The 24073-nt window shown below is 58.0% G+C and overlaps 1 protein-coding gene across 2 annotated transcripts; it reads right to left on the reverse strand.

The window, feature by feature from the left end:
* Nucleotides 1-7309: 7309 nt before the first annotated feature.
* On the reverse strand, nt 7310-19730 carry TNFAIP2 (TNF alpha induced protein 2). Of its 2 annotated transcripts, none has more exons than XM_033109434.1 (12): nt 19181-19730; nt 15608-15947; nt 14617-15250; nt 12427-12541; nt 12153-12275; nt 11879-11979; nt 11252-11350; nt 10671-10782; nt 9647-9769; nt 9281-9436; nt 9032-9153; nt 7310-7597 (listed from the first exon to the last, which is right to left on the reverse strand). In XM_033109434.1, the coding sequence occupies exons 2-12, from the start codon at nt 15930-15932 to the stop codon at nt 7456-7458; spliced, it is 2052 nt and encodes a 683-aa protein (XP_032965325.1). In that variant the 5' UTR covers nt 15933-15947; nt 19181-19730; the 3' UTR covers nt 7310-7455. The 2 variants fall into 2 exon arrangements, with proteins under 2 accessions (XP_032965325.1, XP_032965324.1); XM_033109433.1 differs by lacking the exon at nt 19181-19730 and adding an exon at nt 18700-18813.
* Nucleotides 19731-24073: the final 4343 nt, after the last annotated feature.

A 24073-nucleotide genomic window follows, 5' to 3' on the forward strand; every position in this document is an offset into this window, starting at 1 on the left:
GAAAAGCCAAGATGAGTAATGAAAGAAAGGAGCAAAGTGAGTAATGGTAGAAGGGACCCATGGTGGCAGGTATGGCGTCATCAGCTATCACAGGAGCAAGCGCTGTGGTAGCTTTGTTTCATTTTCTTTGCTTGTTTAATGTGTTTGCATATGCCAACCATTTTCCTCTTGTCTCTCCTTGACATTTTTATGGTATCTGCAGTTTGTTGGAGGTTAGCTTTACGATTCAGTCTTTAGGTAGCATAGCAGAAGAGTCAGTGGACCATGGCTGGATCTGCGGGGCAATTAATACAGCCATTGATGGGTACAGTGACCCTGCGGCTGTGTCTCCTCGTTTTGGAGAAAGGGAGAGAGCCGTGTCTTCCGTTGTAGGAAGGATGAATGTATTGTGTTTAGTAGAAATTTGTATAAAAGCTTAAATGTGTGTGGAAGGGGGCATCTGGAAGCTGAAATAGATATTAATCTACTGCCTCCCACCTCCGAACTCATCTTTCATTGCCCTGCTTGGGAATTCTGGAACTTTCTCCCTTGCCGACAGGTCGAGTGCTAAGCTTCATCAGTAGAGGGTGCTGTGGAGACAGTACAGTAAGCAGGCAGTTTTCTCCTGGTGCTCAGTGTTTATTGGTTTGTTGGTCACCTGGGATATTTCCCCACGGACTGCTTTCCCTGCCACCTCCTTAGGTGGCTTTGCAGCAAGTTCTGAGCACTGACCTGCCTACGCATGGTTCCCCTGGCATCTCAGAGTGACTCCAGCAAGTTCTGCTGGCAGAGCACCTCTATGAACTTCGCCAAGGTGCATCCCCTCCAATGAGGCCTGCTGCGTCCCAGTACCAGTAGGGCGGTGAGGACAGTCTTCCAGGTTCGCTCCTTCCTTGGAGCTCTGCCTCAGCCCTAGAGCATGGCTGCATCCAGGGTCTGCCATGCGTGTGTGTCCAGAGTTCTCGTCATTTTGTAGCCAGTCCCTTGTTATTCCAATCCAGTCTTCTTTAAAGGTCCCCTGGCCCAATGACTGTGTAGTTTCTGCCTCCTGATTGGACCCTGAATGATTCAAAGTTGCTCAGCGACACATATGGGCCGATTGTTACGGGAAGGGAAGGCTCCTCAGAGGGCAGAGCCCAAGCACAGAGTGAAGTGCTGTCAGGGACGGATGACTCGAGAGCACCCAGGGAACACAGCGCCAGAACAGGGGGTCGCCGCATGCAGCCGCTGGCCTTAAGAGTTGCCTCTCTGTTCTTCCCCTCGATCATGGCCTTGCTAGCTGCAGTCGTTCTGGCCCTGTCCCACCACCCTGTATGGAGTGTGGCAGGTATCTGACTGTCTTTGTAGCTCAGGTGTGTGTGGCTCAGAGTTGCTGTCCCCAAGGAGGTGTGCTTCAGACTGCCATCTCCATTCATCCAGCTGAGGACCATGAGACCATGGATGGCCAGCCTGGTCCACAATTAGATGAGATGTTGGGAGATCTTGAGATAGGGATGAATGTATTTTTCAGAGGGTAGATTGTAGAGGAAATGGCTACAATATACTCCAGCTTCTCCCATCAAAAGGGAGCTTCTATCTCTAGCCCTTGAAACTGGACTTGGCCATGTGACTGACTCTGACCACTGGGACATTAGCAAATGTGACACAAGTGAAAGCTGGAAAAATGTGCACCAGGCTTGCCCTCTCCTAGTGACAGAACCTTCCTGCCATCATGGGCATAAGCCCGGGCTAGCCTCCTGGGAGATGGGAGGCCCCAGCTGTCCTAGCCATACTCCTGTACTGCAGACACAGGACCCAGGCCAACTGGATGGGAGAGGCTGTGGTGCCAGTCTCCAGGGCCAGCCCCAAGCCAACAGGCCCTCCGCCACCGGAGCAGCCACGCTTGTGGGGATGTCAGCTAGATGGCCCCAAACCCTCCTGACCTCACACTGTCCCAGGCCTGGGGGTGTCTCTGCAGGGGTAAAAACTGTCTTCACAGGAGCACTGACCCCAATTCACCTCCGCCCTTAATGCAGGGTCAGTGTCTGCACCACCCACCTGGAAGGCTCAGGGAATCAGGGCACCATGGGCTCCCTCCTTCCAGGAGTCACCCCTGATGCAGCCTTCCCAGGTGAGGTTCCAGCACAAGCCTGACCCATCCACGAACTCTAAGGACAGTGTACCCCTAGGGTGAGGGCAGAAGCCAGGGGCTGAGGCTGAGCCCGCCTGTGCCGCAGGTATGCCTTCTCGCCTTCTCCCGTCCTCACCAGGGCTTTCATCTGCTCACCGCCGGGTTTTTGCCTGGCATGCTTGGAGAACATGAGCCCCTGCCCACTGTTCCCCTCTGCCACTCGTCGGCATTCTTGGAGGCTTCAGCATCTACATGCTGCCTCCCAATTCCCTGAGCCCTCGGCTCCTGACATGTCCACCACACTCTGTGAGGGTCACGCCCACTGTGACCTCACCAGTAACCATCGTATGTCCAGGACCTCAGCTGCAGGGAGCCTGCTGTGTGGGAGCTTCTTGCCACTGGACTCGCTCGCTCCCAACTGTACCCAGCAATCCTCCACTCCCGGGGACTGGCGTCTGCCCAGCACTATTTCACAGCCCTCGCGCCTCCTGCAGCTGAGTCCCAGGCCCATGGCTGTGACTTCGCCTGAGCCGCCGTATGCCTTGGCTCTGCTCGTGCCCTGGTCTGATCACCTGACCCAAACCAAGTTCTCGGTTAAACCTGACTCGACTCCAGGTAGGCACCTGAGCTCTGAACTTGGCTGGAGAAAAATCTCAGGCTGCGAACAAACCCACTTCAAACAGGCACTGGACATTGCTGGATGGTCCCACGTGAGACATGCAAGTCTCACCCCCTCTCTCCTCGAACCTCCAGCAACGCTTGCATCCTCAGTTAAATGTTAGGTTATAAAATGTCCATATACAACACATCCTCATGGTTCAATAATACAAAATTAAAACAAGATATGTGATGAAATATCTCCTTCCCCACCTCTGTGCCCTCCCCCTCTTCGTCTCCCACCACCCCATGCACACCCACCTGTGTGCACACACACTCACAAATAACCACTACTAATTCCTGGTGTATTCTTCCAGGCTGCCTTCGTGCACACAAACAGAAAATGTATTTTCCAGTTTCACTTCTCTGATGGCAGCACCCCACAAACTGTTCTGCAGTGTGCTTTTCTCCCCTAAACACTTTCTGTTGGAGCAATTTCCACATGAGAACAGAAGACTTCCTCCTCCTGTTCGCAGCTGCATAGTACTCCGTTGTTTGGGGCACTGCAGTTATGTCCCTGGTGTCTACTGACAAGCATTCAGGGAGTTTCCAACATTTTGCTACTGCAGTCAGAGCAATTAGCCTGGTACCTGCGTCATTCAGTGTGGATGTCAAAGTGTGGATAAGACATATCCCTAGAAGAGGGATGGCTGGTTCACAGGTTTGCGCATTTCTCAGCTTGACTGCTATTGCTGAATGGCCGGACAGAGGGGCTGTGCAAAATTGCGCTCCTAGAGCTGTGAGGGAGAGGCCCTGGCGGCCACCAGCCTCTCTGTGCAGTGCTGTCACCCACATGGGTTTTGGACAGTCTAAGGAGCTACACGCTCCGCTCCCTTTCTGTAGACCGTTGGAACTTAACTTGCCAAATTTCTCCCCTGGGGCCTCCCCTCTCCTCCCAGGCCTTCCCTGTCTGGGAAGTACCTCCCCCTTCCCCCCCCCCCACACACACTGTTGGGTCCCTTCAGATGGCTCAGGGCCTTTCTCTGCCCTCGCACCCCGCCTGAGCCAGCCTCCTCTCCCTCCGTGTCGCAGACTCACTGACCACGTCATGTCTCCCCCAGGCACCCCCAGCACCCCTTACATGATCTCCTGGCTTCCTCATTGCCCCTCCGTGCAGCGGGCCAGAAGGATCTTTCCAAGTCACGTGTCATATATTCCATCAGCCCAAACTTGCCTTGAAACCCTCAAATGCTTTTCCTTTAAAACTGGAATGTACCCCAACTAAGGTCTCGGACCCTTGCCCCTGCTGGGGGAGCCCACAGCTTTGGTGGCTCTGGCTCCACTCCCCGCCTTCACTCACTCCAGCCCCCTGAGCTCTTTCTTTCCCTAAAACAGGAACCCTTCCCAATTGCCCCCTCCTGGCCTTCGCCCAGGCTGTTTCCTCTCCTGCACTGCTCCTAGTCTGGGGTCCCCAACCAATTGTCTCCTCCTCAGTGAGCCACAGCCCCCCAGGGCCACAGCGAGAGCTGCCTGCCCCCCAGTACTACTGCTTCACCTCCACCCCATCACACCCCTGCACTTGGACCTCACTGTTCATTTACTTCTTCCCTGGTTCTTATGGATCCCCAGGAACCGAGGCTCTTCCCACTGCCCCTCCCCCAGCAGAGGTGGTGGGGAGGGTTGGAGGGCCGCACCGCTGCTTGTCCTACGGTTGACTGTGACCGCCCTTCCTATTCACAGGAGTGGGGGGGGATGGGTGGGGAAGGGGGCTGGGGCCCCCATGTCCTTGTCCAGGACAGCACGTGGCCTCAGAGGGCCCCCTGCTCAGGCTCTCCCGTCTCCGGCGCCTGATGACTCACTCCTCCACTCTGGGCAAATCCTTCCCTTAACGGGATTTTCCTGCGGTGACGGGGAAGTTACAGATGTATAACCTTTGGCGGTGGCCGGGACCAGTGACTAGGGCAGGACCCTGCGCCCCTTCCCCCCTCCTCCGCTGCGGGAATGGCAGGAACTGCTCAGGCGCCGCCCGCGCCCTTTCCCGCCCCTCCCGGAGCCGGCCCCTGGGAAGCGAAGTGGACTCGTTGGGCGCTGGCGGCCCAGGGAGAGTCAACCAGGCCCCGGGACACTCGTTGCCGCCCGCGGATGCCGGGCTGGCACCTTCCGGCCTAAATCCGCCCCCTCAGGTCCATTACTGTCCGCCCCTATTGATTTAAAACTTCCCCCTGGCCCCCGGCTCCCGACTGCCTTCCTGCGCCCGAGGCGGTACCATGGGGACCGGGCTGGGTATTGTGCCTCCCTTCCCGCCCCTGACTCGGACTGGGCAGGGACAAGCAGGCCGGAAATCGAGTGCAGGGGCCTCCGCGCCTGCAGGCTCCAACGGCCCAGGATCCGGCACAGGGGCCGCGTGGACAGGAGTCCAGCCCAACCACCACGCACCCCTGAGAAGGGACCCCTCCCTCCTTGCTCCCCGCTGCGCCATGGGCTCCATCCCATCCCCATTGGCTCCACCGATGGAACTCACCAGAAAGAGCCTCCCCTCACCCCTGCAGCGCCTTCTGTCCCTGGCAGACTTCCAGGTCTTTCCCGGCAGGACCCCAGACTCCTTCGCCCACCCCACCCCCCTGGGGTCTGTGGAATGGATTGGTCGTGGTACCCCTTTCCCTCCCCAGGGACTCTGCCCTTCCCCAAATCCTAGGTCAGGATGGTGGTGCTGAGGAGAGCCCCTCCCTGGTGAGCTGGGGCCATCTCTGTACAGACCTTGTGGCTCCTCCAGTTCACAGCTGCAGCCTTCAAGGTCAGTTCCAGAAACGTAAGAGTAAGTTCCCACCGGGCCCTGGGCATGGAGTTGAAGTGATTGTCTGCAGTCACCGCCCCCCGCCCCCCAGGTCACCCTCAGTAAAGCTCTGTGGGGAGGGCCAACAGGTGCACGATGCTCTATTTACTGGTGAGGAAACAGGGTGAAGGGACTGGCCCTGCCCCACAGGCGGGTCCTTACAGAGCTCATGCTCAGAGGTAAGAAGGGGGCAGGTGGCGCTGTGGGGCTGGACTGTCTGGGGATTTGACTCAGAGCCGGGACAGGTCTGCCCAGACCCCAAAAGCGTGAGAAAACCACTGATGCCCTCCCCTACTCCCCAAAGAAATCACTGCACAGCCACTTCTGAAATCAGCTTTATATCAAGTTATAAAAACCCAGGTCCTGTCCTGAGTACACACATACAAAAGCAGTACTATCAAAAAATAATAACATCCAACACGCTAACTCCTACAAATGGACAAAGGCTTTTGTGCATCATTTACATGGGCCAGTTCCTGGCCAAGTACCTGGAAAGGGGGGACAAACCCAAGAGAACTGGCCCTGAATCTGGTGGCACTCTCAGAGGCTCGAGCGAGGTGTCATGCCTAAATCTGACCGCCCCACCTTGTGCGGAAAGGGCCTTCAGGGTAGGCAGAGGCCTATGAGAGTAACTGAGCCCACGTCTTCCTGGGGTAGGACAGGGCGCCCTACAGAGAGGGACGGATGGAGACCATGGTGGGCAAAGTCATGGCCTCCCCAAAATGCCCAGGCCCTAATCCCTGGAACCTGTGACTATGTTAGGTTCCATGGAGAAGGGGGGTTAAGTTTGCAGGTGAAATTAAGGTTGCCAGTCAGCTGACCTTACCATAAGGAGAGGGTCCTGGCTTATCTGGGTGGGCCAGAGGTAACCACAAAGGGTTTACAAGTGGAAGAGGGAGGCAGGCGAGAAGTGCTGTGATGGGAAAAGGATTCCAACCCCCATGGCTGGCTTTGAAATGGAAGGCGGCCATGAGTCACAGAATATGGAGGGGTGGCCTCTGAAAACTGGGAAAGGCCAGGGAATTCTCCCGTGGAGCCTCTGGAAGGAATTCAGCCTGCTGACACCTTGATTTTGCCGCCCTATGTCAGATCTCTGATCTCCAGAATGGAAAGATAAGTCTTATTTTAAGCTGAGTTTGTGGAAATTTGTTACAGCAACAGTAGAAAACTAATAGAGCCAAGGGGTCAAAGGTCAAGCATGCCCTGCCCAGACCTCAGCCCAACTTCCAGCTGGAGGACCCACGGAGGCCCCACTAGGCCTGGCCTACACAGGGTCCCCCCCTGGACCCATCCTCAGGGGGTGCCCATGGGGAATCCGAGAGGGGTCAGGGTCTGAGTTGCAGGGCTCATGGGGCAATCTGGAGGGGTGGTTGTGGTGCTGGCTCCACCCCCAGCTTGCCTTGTGACCCCACGTGCCCCTTTCCAGGCCCCAGATAAAAGCTCATCTTTCCCTTCTTTCTCCTTTAGTATTGCCTTCAATTCCAGATTTGCTGAGCCCCGCTCATTGCTGTCCTGGGCCAAAGGATGCAGGGTAGGTGAGGCTCAGCCCGTGTCCCTAGGCAGCTGGGAAGCCACTCAGACCTGGCCATGAGGAGGCAGACTGGGAAGGGCCCCACAGACAGGACGGGACCCGGGATCTCTGACCCCTAGCCACTCGCCTCCTTTAGTGCACGCATGGTCAACTGTCATTTCTCAGGTGTAGTCCCTGGCTCCTCACTATGGGTGCTCCCTCCCCAGCAGCAAACTGGGTAACAAACTGGGGCCTGCCCAATTCCACCTGCCCAGGGGCCTGCACTTTGGCCAGGGCTGGGCAGAGGCAGGAGCAGGCAGGAAGCCTGTGAGGGGCCATGAAGCCGGCGCTGGTCTGAATTGCCCCCAAGCGGGGTGTGTCCAATGCTTGCTGGGTATTCACAAGCAGGTCAGGCTGCAGGAGAAGCTAACCGACCTTTATAAGTGAAAATAGGGACTTGACAGGCGTGTGCACCCCGGTGTTAATGTCCAGGATGTTCCGGATGCTCTTGACCTCACTGTTTGACAGGTTCCCCTTGATGGCCAAGATGGCGCTCAGGTGGCCTTTGCTGGCAAGGAAAGCATCCCGTCAGTGCAGCTCCGTCACCAACACCCCTGCTCACACCACTCCCAGATCCCAGATGCATGGCCTGAGCCACAGCCCACGGGACCTCGCTCTCCTTCTCGCACGGTGCTCCAGCAGCACTGGCCACCTGTCTGTCCGTCCCTAGAGCGCACCAAGCTCCAGACCACTTCAGGCCTTTGCACTGGCTGTTCCTCCTGGAACGCTCTTCCCCACTCTCTCGAGATAGCCAGCTCCTCTCACCCTTTAGGTCTCAGCTAAAATGTCACCTTCCCCAGGAAGCTTTCCCATCTTTAAAGTCAGCACCTCCTGTTGGTTAAATAATCTTTACAACTTGGAATTGTGTTCTTTGCCTGATTACCTCATTGTTGTTAACTCTCAATAGACTATAAGTTCCATTAGGTAGAACTGAGATCTGGTCTCTCTTGTACTTCATTGCATCCTGGTGCCTAGAACAGAGCCTGGCACCTCGCAGACCACTCAGTAATTGCTGGTGGGATGCGTGGGTGGATAAGTGGGCAGAGAGATGGATAGGTGGGTGGGTGGGGGTAGATGACGATGGATGCATGACGGATAGATGGATAAGTGGGTGGATGGACAGATGGGTAGATGAATGAGTGGGTAGGTGGGTAGACGGGTGGATGGGTGAGTGAGTAGTTAGCTGGATAGTTATGGTTAGATGAGTAGGTGGGGAGATGGTGGCTTGTATGGGTGGGTGGATGATTGGGTGAGTGTGTAGGTAAGTGGGTGGGTAGGTGATGGGAGCAGTGGATCAGCGAGGGGCTAGACCAAGCTGTCAATCCAACTCAAGTTCCATTCAAACTTTCCCTGCCCTGTCCAAGGACTCAGGCCAGAGAAACCATTGCCCTGCCTCACCAATCCTCAGGCAGCTCGGGGCTAAGCCTCCACTCCAGAACAGGCCCCCAGGGCATAGTGCTGCAAGCCCCAGAGGGGCCTGGGGTTGAGTGAAAGACCCCAGCTGTACTACTGACTCGCCACGACCTCTAGCAACAACCTGGTCTCTCTGGTCTGTTTCCCCTCCGAGGGGCAGTCTCCTAACAGCTAAGAGTGTGGGCTATGGAGCCAGACCTCTGTCATCTTAGCTCTACCACTAACTAGCTGTGTCACCTTGGACACTTTCCTTAAGCTCTCCAGGCCTCATCTATAAAACGGGGATGAAAAGTGTCAGCCTCGCCGAGTCGTAGCGAGGATCAAATGAATGAGCTATGTGAGACCCTCGCATGGGGGTGGGCACAAGTCAGCACTCAGCAGAGGTTAGCTGCCAGGACTGCATCACCGTGGCCAGGAACCCAGCTTCTCTCACCCCGAAGGGGCTGACTGCAGCCCCTCAAGGCTCCGACCACCGTGGGGGCTGGCAGGGCCTGCTGACTTCCCAGGTCCTGTGGTGCCCTGTTCTCACCTGAAGTCAGGGTAGCAGGTGGCATAAGTGGCCACCTCGATCTTGATGGCACTGGGGTCTTGCAGGCGAATGATCTCAGCGAGTGTGGGGAGGGCTTGATGCAGCCAGGTCCCTGGGGAGCCCTGCAAGACAGGCCTGATTAGAGGGAGGATGCCCCTTCTCCAGAAAGGCACCGGGGGCCAGAGAGGTGCAGGTCAGAACTGATGGGGTTTGGAGGGGCGCAGAGGGGCAGGCCTGGCCGGGGCTCACGTTCTGAGTGCAGAAGCGCTGGATGAGGTTGGCATTGGCCAGGATGTGCCCCGCCAGTTGCTGCTGCTGCTCGGCCGACTTGAGGACCAGGCGCCGCTTGCTGAGCCGGACAATGTATTCCTTCACCAGGTGCAGGTGTACAAGCTCCATGAGCTCCTGCAAGGACCAGCGGGCAGGGTTGTGTGAGCTCACTACCTCCCTCAGAGCCTCGAAGCCAAGGGTCCAGGGAGGGGCAGATGCCAGAGCAAAGGCGTGCAGACATCCACGCACACGCATGCATGTGTTCGTTGTGGGGTGGGGGTGGGGTGTGCACACACCTGGGTTCGCGTGCATGTCAGGCCCACCACCAGCCCAGCACCTGCTCACCTCTCGGAAACAGTCGTACAGTTCCGAGAACTCAGGCAGCCTTACGCCCACGGTGGTGATGATTTCCTCCAGGGTCTGCTCAGGGGCCGCCCAGCGGGTCTGTGTGAACTTCTTGAACAGCGGCTGTGACAGGAGAGAGGCAGGATGTCTGATCACGTCCTGCAGGGGAATGACCGCCAGCCGCAGACACGCACATGTGGACACGCACACTGACACATATGGTGCAGCCCAGGGGCGAGGGGAACTCAAGGACTCCCAGGGGACCTGGGTAGAACTCAAGTGGCTGTTCACAGACAGGAAGTGGAAGTGGGGTCTGTGTACCCGTCTCCAAGGTCGGCCAGCTGTGGCTCCTCCAGAGCCCAGACAGCCAGCAGCATGCCTGCCCTGAGGCCTTTTCCACTGCCCTCTCATAAATAAATAAATTCCTGCATAAACAAGACCTTGTGCTTGACTGCTGCCAAGTCATCCAGGGTCACTGCCCTGGCCTGCATTACAGCAGGACACCCATAGCCTCCCACCCTGGGCCCTGGGTACAAGGCGGGCCCCCATGGAGGGCACGCAGGAAACCCCTCCTGTGTCTTTCCAGGGCCCCCTGCCTCACGTAACTAAGGGGTTTCTTGGCCCACAGCAGACGTGGTGGGGGCTGCCAAGGGCTCTGAGCATCACAGCTGGGAGGTGGGCAAGCGGACAGGCAGAGTGGGGGAGGCAAAGTGTGTGCAAGCTTGGGGACTGTGCTGAGTCTAAATGCCCAAAGGACAATGAAGCTCTTCTGCACCCTCTGGCCCTGGGCGGCCTCTCTGAAGGCACACCCCAGGCTCAAGTGGTGGGATCAAGGTCAAGAGGCCTCCATGGCCCCCTGACCTGGGCAGCACCAGCCTCTCTATAGCCAGCCCACAGCCTGCCGCTGACATGCCAGTCTGCTCTGCCATTGCTCCCTACCTCCAGCCCCTCCCAGCCTCCCCTCAGGTCTCCCCCCACCCAGCACTAGGCTTAGCACGGTCCCCTGGGAAGGAGCTCCAGCTACCTTCAGGTCCCTGAACAGGTTCTGGAGCAGGTTGTCAAAGCCATGACTTTTGAGCTCACTCAGGGGGCCCAGGAGGTCCTGTGGGGCCTGCCACCTCTGCTCCATGGATATCCTGGAAGGACATGGAGGCAGGGAGGTCACTCCAGCCCTGCCCAGCCCACAGCCATACCCAAGGAGCCAGTGAGCCCGAGGTGAATCTTCCAAAACCACCTCTTCACTCTAGAACTCAGGGGCTCCTCACTCCTAGCACACCCCTACACCCCATCTCCCTCTAACGGCACAGCCTCTCCACTCAGTGCGCTCGTCTGCTTAATACGTAATCACTGCGCCTCCTTCAGAGGGCCATTCAAAGGATAACGTAGCGAGGCAATTATCTGCATGAGTGCCTGACCCACCAGCACTTCACAAACGTTTCCTGGTGCCACAGGCCCTGCTCATTTCCCCAAGTGCCTGCTCATTTTGATCCCACATCTGAGCTTGAGCAGCGCCTCGACTCCCTCCCCTCCCAGCCACCCTTTCCCTCCAACAGGCAGGCAGGCCCAGTGCTTCCTGCTCCCACAAGCCCCTTCCAGCACCCTCACCGGAAGGACAGGCAGTTGTTGATATTGGCGATGACATTGGCCCTGTAATTTCTCAGCTGTCTGCACCGCTCCAGAAATTCATCAAATGCGCGATGGTAGCTGGGGAAACCGGAAGGGGCACTTGAAGGACCAGCGCAAACATTGGGGTTTACAGAGCTTTTCCGACTGATGGTCCCACACAGCCCAGGGTGGGCCGCTAGCCCCTAAGCATGTTGAGGCTAGGGGGGCAGGGCCCTGCAGAGCTCCTGAAAGGGCTGCCAGCCTGGCTCTGCTGGCCCCTCCTTCCCCCAGACTTCCTTCATAGCTGGAAGACTGCAGAGGGCTGTGGGAGGATGGAGGGGTTCTCAGAGCTGGGGAGGGAGGCAGCCACGAGAATTATGGTGGTGGGAACTGGGGGCATCGCCTGAAGGGGAAGCCGTGGTCTCCATCCCTCGTGGGACATCCTCTTAGCACAGCGGGGGGTGCTCTGCTGTGAGCTTTGCTGAGTAGGGTGGAGGCTCTCAGTGCCCAGTTGGGACAGACACCCTCGGGGCCGGGAGGGGGCGCTGATCTGCCTTGGATCCCCACCTGGGGCACAAGGAAGGTGGCTGCAGGGCCCCCTCAGTGCATGCAAGCACGCACACCCACCTCCTGAGGAATGCAGCCAGCTCCGTCAGCAGCATGTGCTTTATGTGCACGCCCAGGTCCAGGGTGATGCTCTCGGCCTTGGCCTGGCTCTGGGAGATGATCTGCAGAGGTGGAGGGTGTGCTGAGCAGGGGCCCACCAGGACTGGGGCGGAGGCAGGGCTGGGGGCTCAGGGCCGGGGGCTCAGGCTGGGCATGCGTGCATACCCAGGGACGGGCAGCAAGCATGCCTGCCTCGTGTCCAGCTGTCCATGTGCACAAGGGGGGGTTACGCTACCTGGATGATGTCAATAGCCAGCTCGCTGTGACAGTGGCCATCCAGCCTCTGGGGGGCCACATCCTGGGCCCAGCGCTGTGACTCCAGCTCCAGGGCGCGGGCCATCAGCTCCTGCACACTGTTCTGGGCGGGGAGGACGGGCAAGTCAGGGCAGCCCGGAGCCCATTGCCCTGCCCTGTTAAGCTCCTTGCCCACGTCCAGTCAGTCTGTCCCCGAGCCTCCCCTCCGCTGCCTTCCTGCCCCTCCCTTGCCCCGGCTCTGGCGCTGGACTCACCACCTCGTTGGACAGGAACGTGGCCTCCAGCAGCCGGATCTGGTTGGGGGGCAGGAGGCTCCCCAGGCTGACCTCCTTCAGCTCATCCGCCAGCTTGGGACTGTTGATGATGTCACTGTGGGCAGAGGGGGCGGGCATGAGGAAAAGGGCGCCACCCAACGCCATCCCATAAGCGAGAGCACATCTCCTCAGGGTCTCCGTGAGCTCTGCACTCACTTGTCTCCTCCCATCTTCCCCTATCCATTTCTTTATCTCAGATGACGTGTCCTCCATCTGCTCAGTTTGGTTCAGTTCAAAAGCCTTGGAACCATCCTGTTTCCTCTTATATTTATTCCTCCATCCATAGCAGCTCCAAAATATCCTCTCCCCCCCCCACCCCAGACAGCCTCCAGACACCCAGGCCTGAGGCCCAGCCACCCGTCTCTGGCCTGGCTCATTGCAGGAGTCTCCTCCCAGGCCTCCCTGCTTCTGCCCTTGCCCCCAACAGTCCTTCCACCCAGCAGGCAGAACCTGTTCATCTTCAAATCTGATCTCCCAGCTCTAACCTCTCCCCTGTCATGCACACGAACTCCCCCTCCCTCCCTATGGCAGCAGCCTGAGACCAGCCAGCCCGCTGTCCGCCTCCTTCCCACCCTCCCCTCCCACTGCAATTCCAGCCCTGCCCGGCAGCCCTGCAGGCCACAGAAGGTGGGCCAGTCCAAGCAGGAAAGGCTGCCTCCCTAACTGCTCTCTAGAGGCATCTCCATCCACTCTTTTGAGGCCTCTGCAGGGTCCTGGAGCTCCCAGGGATGGCCCAGCCCTGACACTTCCTCAGGGGCCTTTGTCTGCCTGGAGGCTCAAGAGTGTCCCTCTCTGCACCTTTCCCAGCCTGAGCTCAGTGTCCCTTTGTTCCCTGAACTTGGACCCCCCCTTCTCCAAGGCTCCATACCCAGCTGTCCCCACTTTCTTGCTGTGCTGCCCGCAGTGGGCGACAGGCTAAAAGCCCCCACCTCTCTGGGGCAGGAAGGCTGAGTGGCAGAGGTGTGAGTGCCCAGCATTTCCTGGTGAGTCAGGACAAGCAAGAAGGAACTGGCTCAGCGTTGGCCTGTCTCTCCCGAGGCCCCTGCCCTGTGCCAATTTCCCGATGCCCCGCTGACTCCTCACCCACTACCCCCCAGAGCCCTCCTCCGGTCCTCTGCTGGAGGCTGACCCACCAGCACCACTGAGCCCCCTGGCTCCCCAGATGTATCCCTGAGACCTTCAGACACTGCTCACACTGTTTACAGCCTCAGGCTTCCTGCAGGCTTTATACTTGGGGCTGGAGTCAGCTCTTATAGGAAGGAACCCCTGGCCTTCTGTACTGAAAGCATTTCTACACTGCAGCCTCTGCCCACCCAGCTTGTGCAAATGACCGGCATGCTCAGCGACCCACAGAGTATGGGTAAATCAGGGGACACCTGAGGCTGTACCCACCAGTACCAGGTACCCTCTGCTGGCACAGCCAGCCCCCACCTGAGGAGCTCCAGGCCTCGGTGGCCAGAACCCAGCTCAGCCGCGGTTTCACTGGGTGACCCTGTACAACAGGGATCTTTCCAAGGGGATATGTGGCCCTACCCCACCCCCGCTGCCTGTGCTGCCTGGGAGGGCCCGCACAGCCTACCCATAAATCCAAACATTGACAAGCTCTGCACAGCTCCCAGAATGCCTCATGGCTCAGCCTCAGGCCCTGGACTGACTCCCTTTGCGGGAACACCATCCTCCCACTGCCTTCTTCCTGTCCTGCCCTCTCCCCACCCTGCTTGACTCCCTTACTGCTATTAGACTGGGAGTTGCCCTGAGCTGGAGCGTTGGCTCCTACACCAGAGGGAATCCCAACCTGCCTGGCACCTCCTCCTCCAGGCTGGCTTCCTCCACTGACTCAGGCCAGGTGAGGCCCCCTGCTCTGGGCTCCTCCACCCCTTCCTGCTCTGGATTGTCATTGTCTGCTGCATCCCCTGCCCAGTTCATTATTAACCAAGTGCCTGCCATTCTGCACACCTCAGTTTCCCCAACCGCTGACTGTGGCTGAGGCCCAGGAAATGAAGGATACCAAGTGCAAAGCAGACCCAGCGCAGGACTCTGCCTGCACTGAGCTGGCTGACCGGGCTGCATGTGCAGAATGACACCCCCCACTCAGCCCCGGCCTCTCCCTGCCCCCTGCTGCCTGCTCACTTGGGGTAGAGATTCTGCACCCAGACCAGCAGCATGTAGTTGTCGCGCTCGCACAGCTGGAACTGCGCCATGGCCATCAGCTGGGCCGCGAAGTGTTCGTGGTAGCTCTGGGCGTAGGCGGCCACGACACCGAACTCGGCGGGGAACAGCGGCTTCAGCCGTTCCACCACGGCCTCCAGGTCCTCCTTCATGGTGCGGCCCATGTGCAGGAAGATGCGCTCGGCCTCCGAGTGGCCGCTGGCATGTGCGGCCGGAGGCTGGCCCAGGCGCTCCTCGGCCACCTGCGCCACGTTGCGCCGCCAGAGCTGCAGCCAGTGCCGTGGGCGCGTGGCCACCAGCGCCGAGGGCCTGGGCGCCGCGGTCACTGCGCACTGGTCCTCGCGCTCCTGCTCGGCCAGCACTGCCAGCGCCTGGCGCAGCCGCTCAGGCGGCGCCTCCAGCGGCCGGCGCAGCAGGCCGAGCACCTGGTCGCGCAGCAGCACGTACAGCGCCTCCACCTTGCTCTGGCGCCACACCAGCTCCTCCTCGGCTGCGCTGCCCGCAGCCGCCACCGCCTGCAGCTCCCGCTCCAGCGCCAGCAGCGGCTGCGCCGCCTCCAGCTGCCCACGTTCCAGGTCGGCCTTGAGCTCCTCCACTGCAAGAATGGGATATCGTGTCAGCATGGCCAGGCCACGGACAAGGGGGGCGGTGGGGACAGCTCATCTCCCATGGCGCCCACAGGACAGGAGGCTGAGAGCCCAAAAGGCTAAGTGATGAGCCCAAAGAGGCCAGTCGTGTCCCAGAGGGGATGGAAGCCCAGTCTGCTTACTCCTGCCTCCAAGATGAGGTAGGAGGTGCATGTGGAAACCATGAGGGGAGACACCTCCAAAGCCATTGCTCCCGCCCTCTGTGTCCCGGGTGTGCAAGCCATCCACTCGGTGAGCCCCAGCCCTACCCAGCGCCTTGGCCGGCTCTGACAGAGGACCCCTCCCTACGTGGGGCACCATCCTACCTGTGGGCAACCGGTCCTCCAGCACGGGCTGGGACTCAGTCTTGCTCTCTGGCTCTGAGGAGCTGGGCTGGCCCTTCTTCTTCCTCCCTTTGGTGAAGACGCTGAACATGTTGGCCAGGACTTTTGGCTTCTTCTTCTTCGTGGTCTCTTCTTCATCCCTCCCCAGTGGTGGCACCAGGTCCTCAGAGGAGGCTTCTGACATGGAGGCCTCTGAGTCCACCTCTGACGTGGAGGGCAACTTCTGGGGGCTTCCGGGGAAGTCAAGGGTCCCTGGCACAGGCTGCTGGCCTGGAAGGCCTTGGAAGAAGGTCATCATCTTCAGCATTCCTCTGGCTCAGGCCTGCAGGTTGGCAAAGACAAGGCAACGCAAGGGTCAGCAGTCACAGCGCAAGGCCTGGCTCCTGGCTCCCAGGCCTGAACACACAGTCACGGTGGCAGCACTCAGCTGGTTTGCTCTGCTGTCACCCGTATGACTGCCAGGGCTCTGGCCTTCTCCTGGCCCACATGAGCACCAACTCAGCTCCCTCTCTGGCCATGTTTGTCAGCACCCACAGCTCCTCTTCCAATCCCCCTCAGGACCTCCCAGAACTGCCTGAGTACAGAAGAAACAGGATGCCCAGCCTCCCAGATGGGGGGGTCTTCACTTCATTTTGGCAAATCCTCCCTTGACAGCCCACCCTTTGGGCAGGGGCACTGCAGGGCATGAGTACACCCTGGATCCCAGGAAAACCCGGGGGAGGTGGAGCAGTCAGAGCATGGGCTGATGCTGTTTCATGCACAGAGCAAGAACACAGGCCCAGAAAGGTCACACAGCAACAGAAGCTGGGCTGAGGCACAGATCCAGCCCCGGCCCCACCCTCCCTCTTGCCTGGTTCTTCTCCGGTCTTGCCTGGCTGTGGGGTCCCAAAGGGATGCTGTGAGCAGAAACATGGTTGCTCCTGCCGGGACCACGAGGCCAGCAGAGCCTGACCCCCTATCCTGGCCTTGGGGCTCTGTCTACAGAAACTATCTCAAACTCCAGTGGGTGGGAAAGGACTTCGGAGCCCTTCACATGCGGTGGAGACAGGGACCCGTGAGGCCCTGGGCTGCCTGGGGTCACACAGTAACTCAGACCGGGAACCCAGGCTTCCTGGCTCCAGCCTCCGCCTGCTGCTCCCAGACGGGGTGACATCATCATCACAAAAGCTCCCACTTATTGTGCCCTTCCTGGGTGTCCACCCCATTGCTTCCTCACTCCCATCCGAGAGGAATGTTATTTTCCTCTCTCACAAAACTGTCTCAGGGAGGCTTAAAATGCCCCTATGGCCACCAGCTTGGGCTTGGAACTCATCACCTGGCTCTGGGTTCCCCTGCTTCCGTGTCCCCCACCACCTTGCAAGCTGCAAGGACGCCCCTGTGCCCAGAAGTACCCTCCCAGCACCTGGACCATTGTCAGAGCAAGGCCAGGGTCAGTGGACGGGAACATGACTGACCCCAAGGCAGGGCTGGGAAAGGGAAGCAGACGGGGCCGGGCCTCCCTGGTAACCGGGGTGACCCACGACCATAGTGCCCGCTCTACCACCCGAGAGCAAATATACCGAGTCATGACTCATGTAATATGATGACTTTGATTCACCCCTGCAACAGCCGTTCCAGGCAGATGGGATGATCGACCTTCCAGAACAAATTGAATGGTGGGGAGCTTGGCTCGAGCATACAGCAGGAGTGGAGGTTCAGATTAGACCTGGCAGACTTTCCAGAGCCCTGCTGCCTCTCCATCAGCCCACCTACCTTGTCCCATATCCCCAGCAGCTCATCCCAAACACCCAAGCTTCGCCATGGCCACTTGGGGGCTAGGGAGCCTGGGTCCCCCCATTCCTACTGGCTTCACCAGGTGCCCTGGGCAGAGTCCTACAGTTGCTTCCCTTGTGCCATTTGGACTGGAAGTTCCACTACAGAACCAAACGGGGTGTTCTAGGGAGCCTCCAAACCAAGTTCCCTAGATGTGAGGCCACTGGGCCCTTCCACCCTGCCCACATGGTGCCGCAGCTTCCCCTCCCGGTCCACCCCATTTTCATACCACGCACACATAGGAGCTAGCGTGACAAACTGGCTGGGGCTGCTAAACCCTGCCCTGTGTGCCCAGGCCCCACTTCTGCCCTCCTGCTGGAGTGAGGGACAGGGCCATCCTGACCAGCAGTGCTGCCCCCAACTCCACACATTCTAGGCTCCATCTGACCTCCAGACTTTGCTCTTGCAGGTCCCTGCATGGCATCACTGTCTCCTCGCCTCTGGGACACAAAATCCTCCTCACCCTTCAAGGTCCTGCAGCCCTCGTCGCCCTCACAGTGCTGCTAAGAGGATGAGGCAAAACCACACAGCCAAGCGCTGCCACTAGCAGGGCCTCTGTAAGGGCGTATGTCCTGTGTCCCTGTGTCTGTCAGGCCAATCTTGGTGCCCAGTACAGCAGAGGAGAGCAGGAGAAGCATTCCATTAAGCCTGGGCTCTTGTCTGGGCACATAGAGGTAAGTGGTCTGCTCAGAGTCATATGGTGTGGCCATTGCCTGTGGCCCAACAGTGACACCCCTCCCATCTTCCCAGGTCCCCCAGCTTCTCCTCAGGCACACACACACCCTCACCCTGCTTCTCTGGTCAGGGCTGAGGTCCACAGCCTCCCATGGCCTCTGTGCCATGGGCTGGATGGGGAGGGCGTACCCATCCCTCAGATGAGGACGCCGAGGCACAGCATGTGAAGTGACTCGGCCTCGGTCACACAGCCAGCTTCTCTCCCCTCCGTGGGCCTCAGCCTTGGAAGGGAAACCCCTGCGCCTTTCCCCACAGCGCCTCCCTCCCTGCCTTTTCCAGGACCCAGAGCTGGGAGCGCTAAACCCGGGCCCTGTGCGTCCTCACGCGCCGCCGCTGGGGCAGGAGCCTCAGTTACCCTAGAAGTCGGGCTACAGTAGGTCTGGAACCCTTGGAGCGCCCCGCCCCCTTGGTCCCCTCCGCAGTGCCCGCCGCTTTCTTGGTGGATCCGGCCAGAAACTGCTGACCGGGCAGACGGGCAGACGCGCGGAGCGGTGGGGACGAACGCCCGATGGGCAGAAGTCACTTACTGTGTCCGGCGGGCCGCATATGTCCTGAAAGCACCCGGCGCCGCCTGAAATAGTCGCAGACTCCGCCCCACCGGCCCACCCCTCTCGCGCAACCCTGGAAAACCCGCTGCAGACTTAGGCGAGTGTGGAGTGTTGTGCGCGCCCCCTCGAGGCGATGCTGACGCTGTCCAACAGGGTAGTGTGGGGGTGGAGGTGGGGGGGGTGGGTCACTACCTCCCACCAGCCGGCGGGGGGGGGCGGGGGGGCGGCGGGTGCTGGGTGGTACGACTGGCTGAGCGTTGCCCGGGTATGGAGGGCGCAGGGACCCGAACCCAGGACCGACCAGGATGGGCCTGGTGTTGATCCATTGTCCGACGACGTCTTCTGATTGGCTGGCTGGAAGGGGCCCCGGGCTCAGACCCATTTCCGCGTCACAGAGCCAGCACCCACCCCAGCTCCGGGAGCCCTCTCCCCACCTCGCGGGGTGTCAGGATGGTCTCACCTTAATTCCCTCGGCCATGCAAGGAGCAAGGATTGCCCCCTCTGGGGGGAGAGTTCCTACTCTGGGTATCGCTGTGGCCGCAAAGCATGGGGAGGGGAACTTCCTGGAGGAGGTTCCCTTAGGGAAAGGGGTCTGCACCGGTGCTCACGGGTCCACAAAGCCGCTGTGCTGGGGGCCGTCATTCACGCTCATTATCAAGCCTTGCTTGAAATGGGAAAATGGCTCAGAAAGGTGAAGTGACTTGCCAGACCTCACACCGGTAGTAATGGCAGAGTCAGAATTCACTCCCAGGCCTGGAGAACTCCTACTCCAGCACCTTCCCTTTCTGGGATCCGGGCTGAGCCAGGACAGGCTCCTGGAGGCACAAGATCAAGACCCGAACAGCTCAGGCTTGATCTTCACTCAGCCCAGCTCCAACCTCACTTGGTGTGACCTTGAGCAGGTCACACCCCTTTCTGGGCCTCAGTTTCCCCATCTAAGCCCTGTTTCTCTGGGTCTGTCGTGGGGCAGGGAGAGGGTGCTGGCGAAAAGCACCCTTTGGCAGCTCACCACCTTCCCTATTTCACATCCTAGGAATCCCTGCCCTCTGGAAAGAACGGGTCGTTCAGGAATTTCCCCGTTGAACACCAGCTTCCTTGTTGCTTCTTGCTAGAGCCTCTGCTCCTCCCTCCCTTTTGTTTGCTCCCCACCCCTCTCCCCCCTCCATCCCCTTCACCCGTTGGTTCCCCAGTCCCCCTCAGGCTGTGAGAGGTGGCAGAGTGGGGAGGGAGGGAAGGGAGCAGAGCTGGGGGTGCCCCTTGGGACTGAGGACTTCCTCTTCCTCTTTAGGAGTGGTGGTTAAGTGCCAGGTTTGGGTTTGGACATCAGTCCTGTCCCGGGGAGCTTGTGGAGGTGAGGGGGACAGGGGCTTCGGGAGGTTGGCAATAAGATGGACTCCACCCCTTCTCCCACTGAGGCCTGGGGATGACATTTTTTAGATGAGCAAATAAAGCCAGAGTGCCCCAGGCCTGGGAGCGTCATTACATCTGCTCCCCAGTGCACAGATGGGGAAACGGAAGGCCAGCCTGCTCCCCTCCCAAGTTCATCCAGCTAGAGGGGGCCCACAGGGATGAAAATTAGAGAATCAAAGGGGTCCTGGCTCAGTGCCTGCTCTAGCCCATTGTACAAATGGTGCTTTCCTGTCAGGCCTCCACTCCTAAGTCCAAACACATTGGGACACTGGAGAATTTGAAGCTTTCTGGGTCACAAGGGGCAGGGGAGGTGGTCAGGCCCGCAGACCCCACCCTCCGCTCTGAGCCCTGATCCTGATCCAGGAAGGACATTCGCAGAGCAAGTACTGGGTGCCAGCTGACCTTGTCCCCTGCTGCCCGTGCCACCTGCACCCCTCTCTATGGCTTCACCTGAGCGGTAGTCAGGGCCAGGGTGGCATCAGTCACTTTCCCTTTCCCTGAGATAAGGCACTAGAGTCAAGGGTCATGAATTCAAAGCCTGAATCACAGGGGAAATCCTCTGAAAATGGGGCTGCATGGCGAGCGGCGGGATGACAACCAGAGGTGCTGACAGGGCAGGAGCTATTCTTACTCCTTTTGACAGATGAGGCAAGACACTTCCAGAGGGAGTCAAAGGCCAGCCCAGAACTCCACTCTCAGCAGGGAAGGATCTGGAAGCTGGTTGGGATCCTGTCCGCTGCTGTCCCATTTCCCACCTCCCCTGGGAGGGCAGCAGTAGACCCCGAGGCAAGCCCAGAGCCATGGTCATGTGCTCACATGCAAAGCAAGACCTTGGTGCCAGGACACATGTGACGCCACCTCCCTTACCTCTGCTCAGAAGTGACAGCTGACTTTTAAAAATATTGTGCCAAAACAAACGTTAAAAAAAATTGATCATTTTGACCATTTTAAGTGTACAGTTCAGTGGCATTAATTACATTTATATTGTTATGCAACCATCACCACTGTCCATTTCCACAACTGTTTCACTTTGCAAAACTGAAACTCATTCAACACTAATTCCCCATTTTCCCTGGCAACCACCATTCTATCTATGTTCTGTCTCTATACATTTGATTACTTGCATTCTAAGTACCTCATAGAAGTGGAATCACACAGGATTTGTCCTTTTGTGACTGGCTTATTTCACTCAGCAGAATGTCCCCACGGTTCATCCATGTCGTAACCTCTGTCAAAATCTCCTTCCTTCTTCTTCTTTTTTTAAAAGATTTTATTGGGGAAGGGGAACAGGGCTTTATTGGGGAACAGTGTGTACTTCCAGGACTTTTTTCCAAGTCAAGTTGTTGTCCTTTCAATCTTAGTTGTGGAGGGTGCCATTCAGCTTCAAATTGTTGTCCTTTCAGTCTTAGTTGTGGAGGGCGCAGCTCAGCTCCAAGTCCAGTTGCCGTTGTTAGTTGCAGGGGGCAGAGCCCACCATCCCTTGCGGGACTCGAGGAATCAAACTGGCAACCTTGTGGTTGAGAGCCCACTGGCCCATGTGGGAATCATACCGGCAGCCTTCCGAGTTAGGAGCACGGAGCTCCAACCGCGTGAGCCATTGGGCCGGCCCTCCTTCCTTTTTCAGGCTGAATAATATTCCATTGTTTATCCATGTATCTGTCAATGGACACTTGGGTTGCTATCACCTGCAACTGTGAATAACGCTACTAAGAATACAGGAGCACAGATACCTTCCAGTCCTGCTTTCAGTTCTTTTGGGGAGACAGCTGACTTGTTGACCTCCACAGGTGCCAGGCTCTGTTCTGAATGTTTTGCATGCATTAATTGTTCTCATTAGGCAATCTTATGAAACGGGTACTCCTTAATTATCCCCTTTTCACAGATGAGGAAACTGAGGCACAGGTAGGTCCAGTCATGTGCCAGTCAGTGGTGGAGCTGAGAGCCTGGTCACTAAGCATGTACTATTTTGCTTCCCCCAAATGTTGATCAAAGTCTGAAATGAAGCTTGATGTATTTAAGTCAGACATAAGGAAGGACTGCCAGGCCAGACAACTTAGATGCAGAAACGGAAGGTTTTACTCCTTTTTATCCCTCTACTCCTTTTCATCTTTGGAAAAAAAACAAACAAAAAACAAAAACACAAAGATTTTCCAATATTTCATGACCTTGTTCATTAATTGAGTCTTCACCCTTGCCCTCTGGGGGAGCCCAGTCACATGGGGTGGTGTGTGATTAACGGTCCTCGATCTATACCATCGAGGGGCATTCTGAGAGCCTCTTAAGAGAAGCTCTCTGGAAAAGGAGTTGAAGGCAGCAGGGGGTGTATTTGGGGGCACAGGGTCCGCAGATGCAAAGGGTGAGGGTGAATCTCGCAAGAAAGAAGGGGCTGTAGGTCAGTGGGCCTGGCTACACCAGGAAGACTTGGCCAGAAGGTTGGCCAGTGGCCTTGGTCCCCAGGATTAGGAGACCAGGACACTCCAGGATGCCACCCAGTCCCTCCCCCAGGGGCTCACTTCCCTCTGTGACATGACTTGCACTTCCCACTGCCCCCACCCAGGCTCCCCAGTCCTGTTTCTCCCTGTCCTTCTCAGGCCATCACCTGACCGGGGTCCCTTCTGGGGCCTCCTTTTTCCTGGGGTTGCCCCATTCACTAACTGTCCTGGGCAGACCCATTGTATCCCGTTGACAGATGAGGAAACTGAGTCTCAGAGGGGTAAGCCGACACACAGGTTGAAGCCTTGAGGCTGGGGTCCCTGCTGCCACCTGGCCTTCCCCAAGAGAAGTCACTTGCTCAGGGTCCTTTGCAGCTGCACCAGACCTGGGCCAGAGTCTGCTGACCTCCCCAAGGACCACGGGATGGCCAGGACAGCTGATGAGGAACCGCCCTCAAGGCGTGCTCTTCCATGAGGGCACCGGCCCCCCCATGACAATGTTTACTTGTTATCAGCTCCTTCCCCTCCCCCCAGGAGGAAGCCAGGCCACACACTCCATTCTGTGTCAGACAGATGGGGAAACTGAGGCCTGAGGGGAAACGGCTTCTGCAGGACCCATGGGGCAGCAGGATCCCACTACTGATGGTCTTTCAAGGAGGGCTTCCTGGAGGAACTGTCCTTCCACGGCATCGGGGACTCTCATGCCAGGCCGGTGGCCTGCTTCTCTCCTAAAAGGGCTCGGCCTTTAACGGTGGCTTTTGGTGATGATGCAAGATGGCCCAGTGTCACTCCTGTCTTTCGGGACCTGAGCTGGAATCGCAGATCAGGAGTGTCTGAAACCAGAAGCTAAGTCTTAACCCCTGCGCCAAGTCCACGGAAGGAGGGAAGCCTAAACCACTGAGCAGAGCCCAGCACACAGCAGGCACCCAAGAGTCAGCAAGACTGTTCCTGACATTTCTCTTTCCTTAGAGGCCATGACTTGGGGAACTATCAATCTAAGAGCCTTAGTTCTTACAGGGCTCAAAAAGGACTGCCCCGCCTCCACCCCAACCACCTCAGCAAAAACAGGCTCCTCCCCAGGCCTGAAACTTCACCCTTCGGGTACCTTCCTTGGGCGAGCACTGCTTCTTACAGACTCAGGTGTTCTGGGAGGAACCCTGGGTGCTTTTGGGGAAGGACACAGGAGATGAGAATAAGGAGACTTTTCACCTCATATCCTTTCTGTACCTTTTTAATTTTGAACTGTGTGAATGTATCACTATCCCAAACATTACTGGAGTTAAAAATGAAGACATTTCACCAATTTTACAAGCCTCGAAGAGGTGTGTGGATGTATGTGCAGACAGACCCAGGGCCTTGAAAGGTGAAAGGATCTTTGCAATGGCTGGTCCAGTCCCCAAGGGTCCCAGGAGAGGATTGGGCCTGACTTGTCCACGTTTCCATCCCCTCCAAGCACTTAACTAGACCAGGGGTCTCAGGGAGGCCTGGCTGAGACCCTGGTGGCACTCACC

This window comes from Rhinolophus ferrumequinum, chromosome 6, assembly GCF_004115265.2.
Source record: "Rhinolophus ferrumequinum isolate MPI-CBG mRhiFer1 chromosome 6, mRhiFer1_v1.p, whole genome shotgun sequence".
NCBI classification, from domain to species: Eukaryota; Metazoa; Chordata; class Mammalia; order Chiroptera; family Rhinolophidae; genus Rhinolophus; species Rhinolophus ferrumequinum.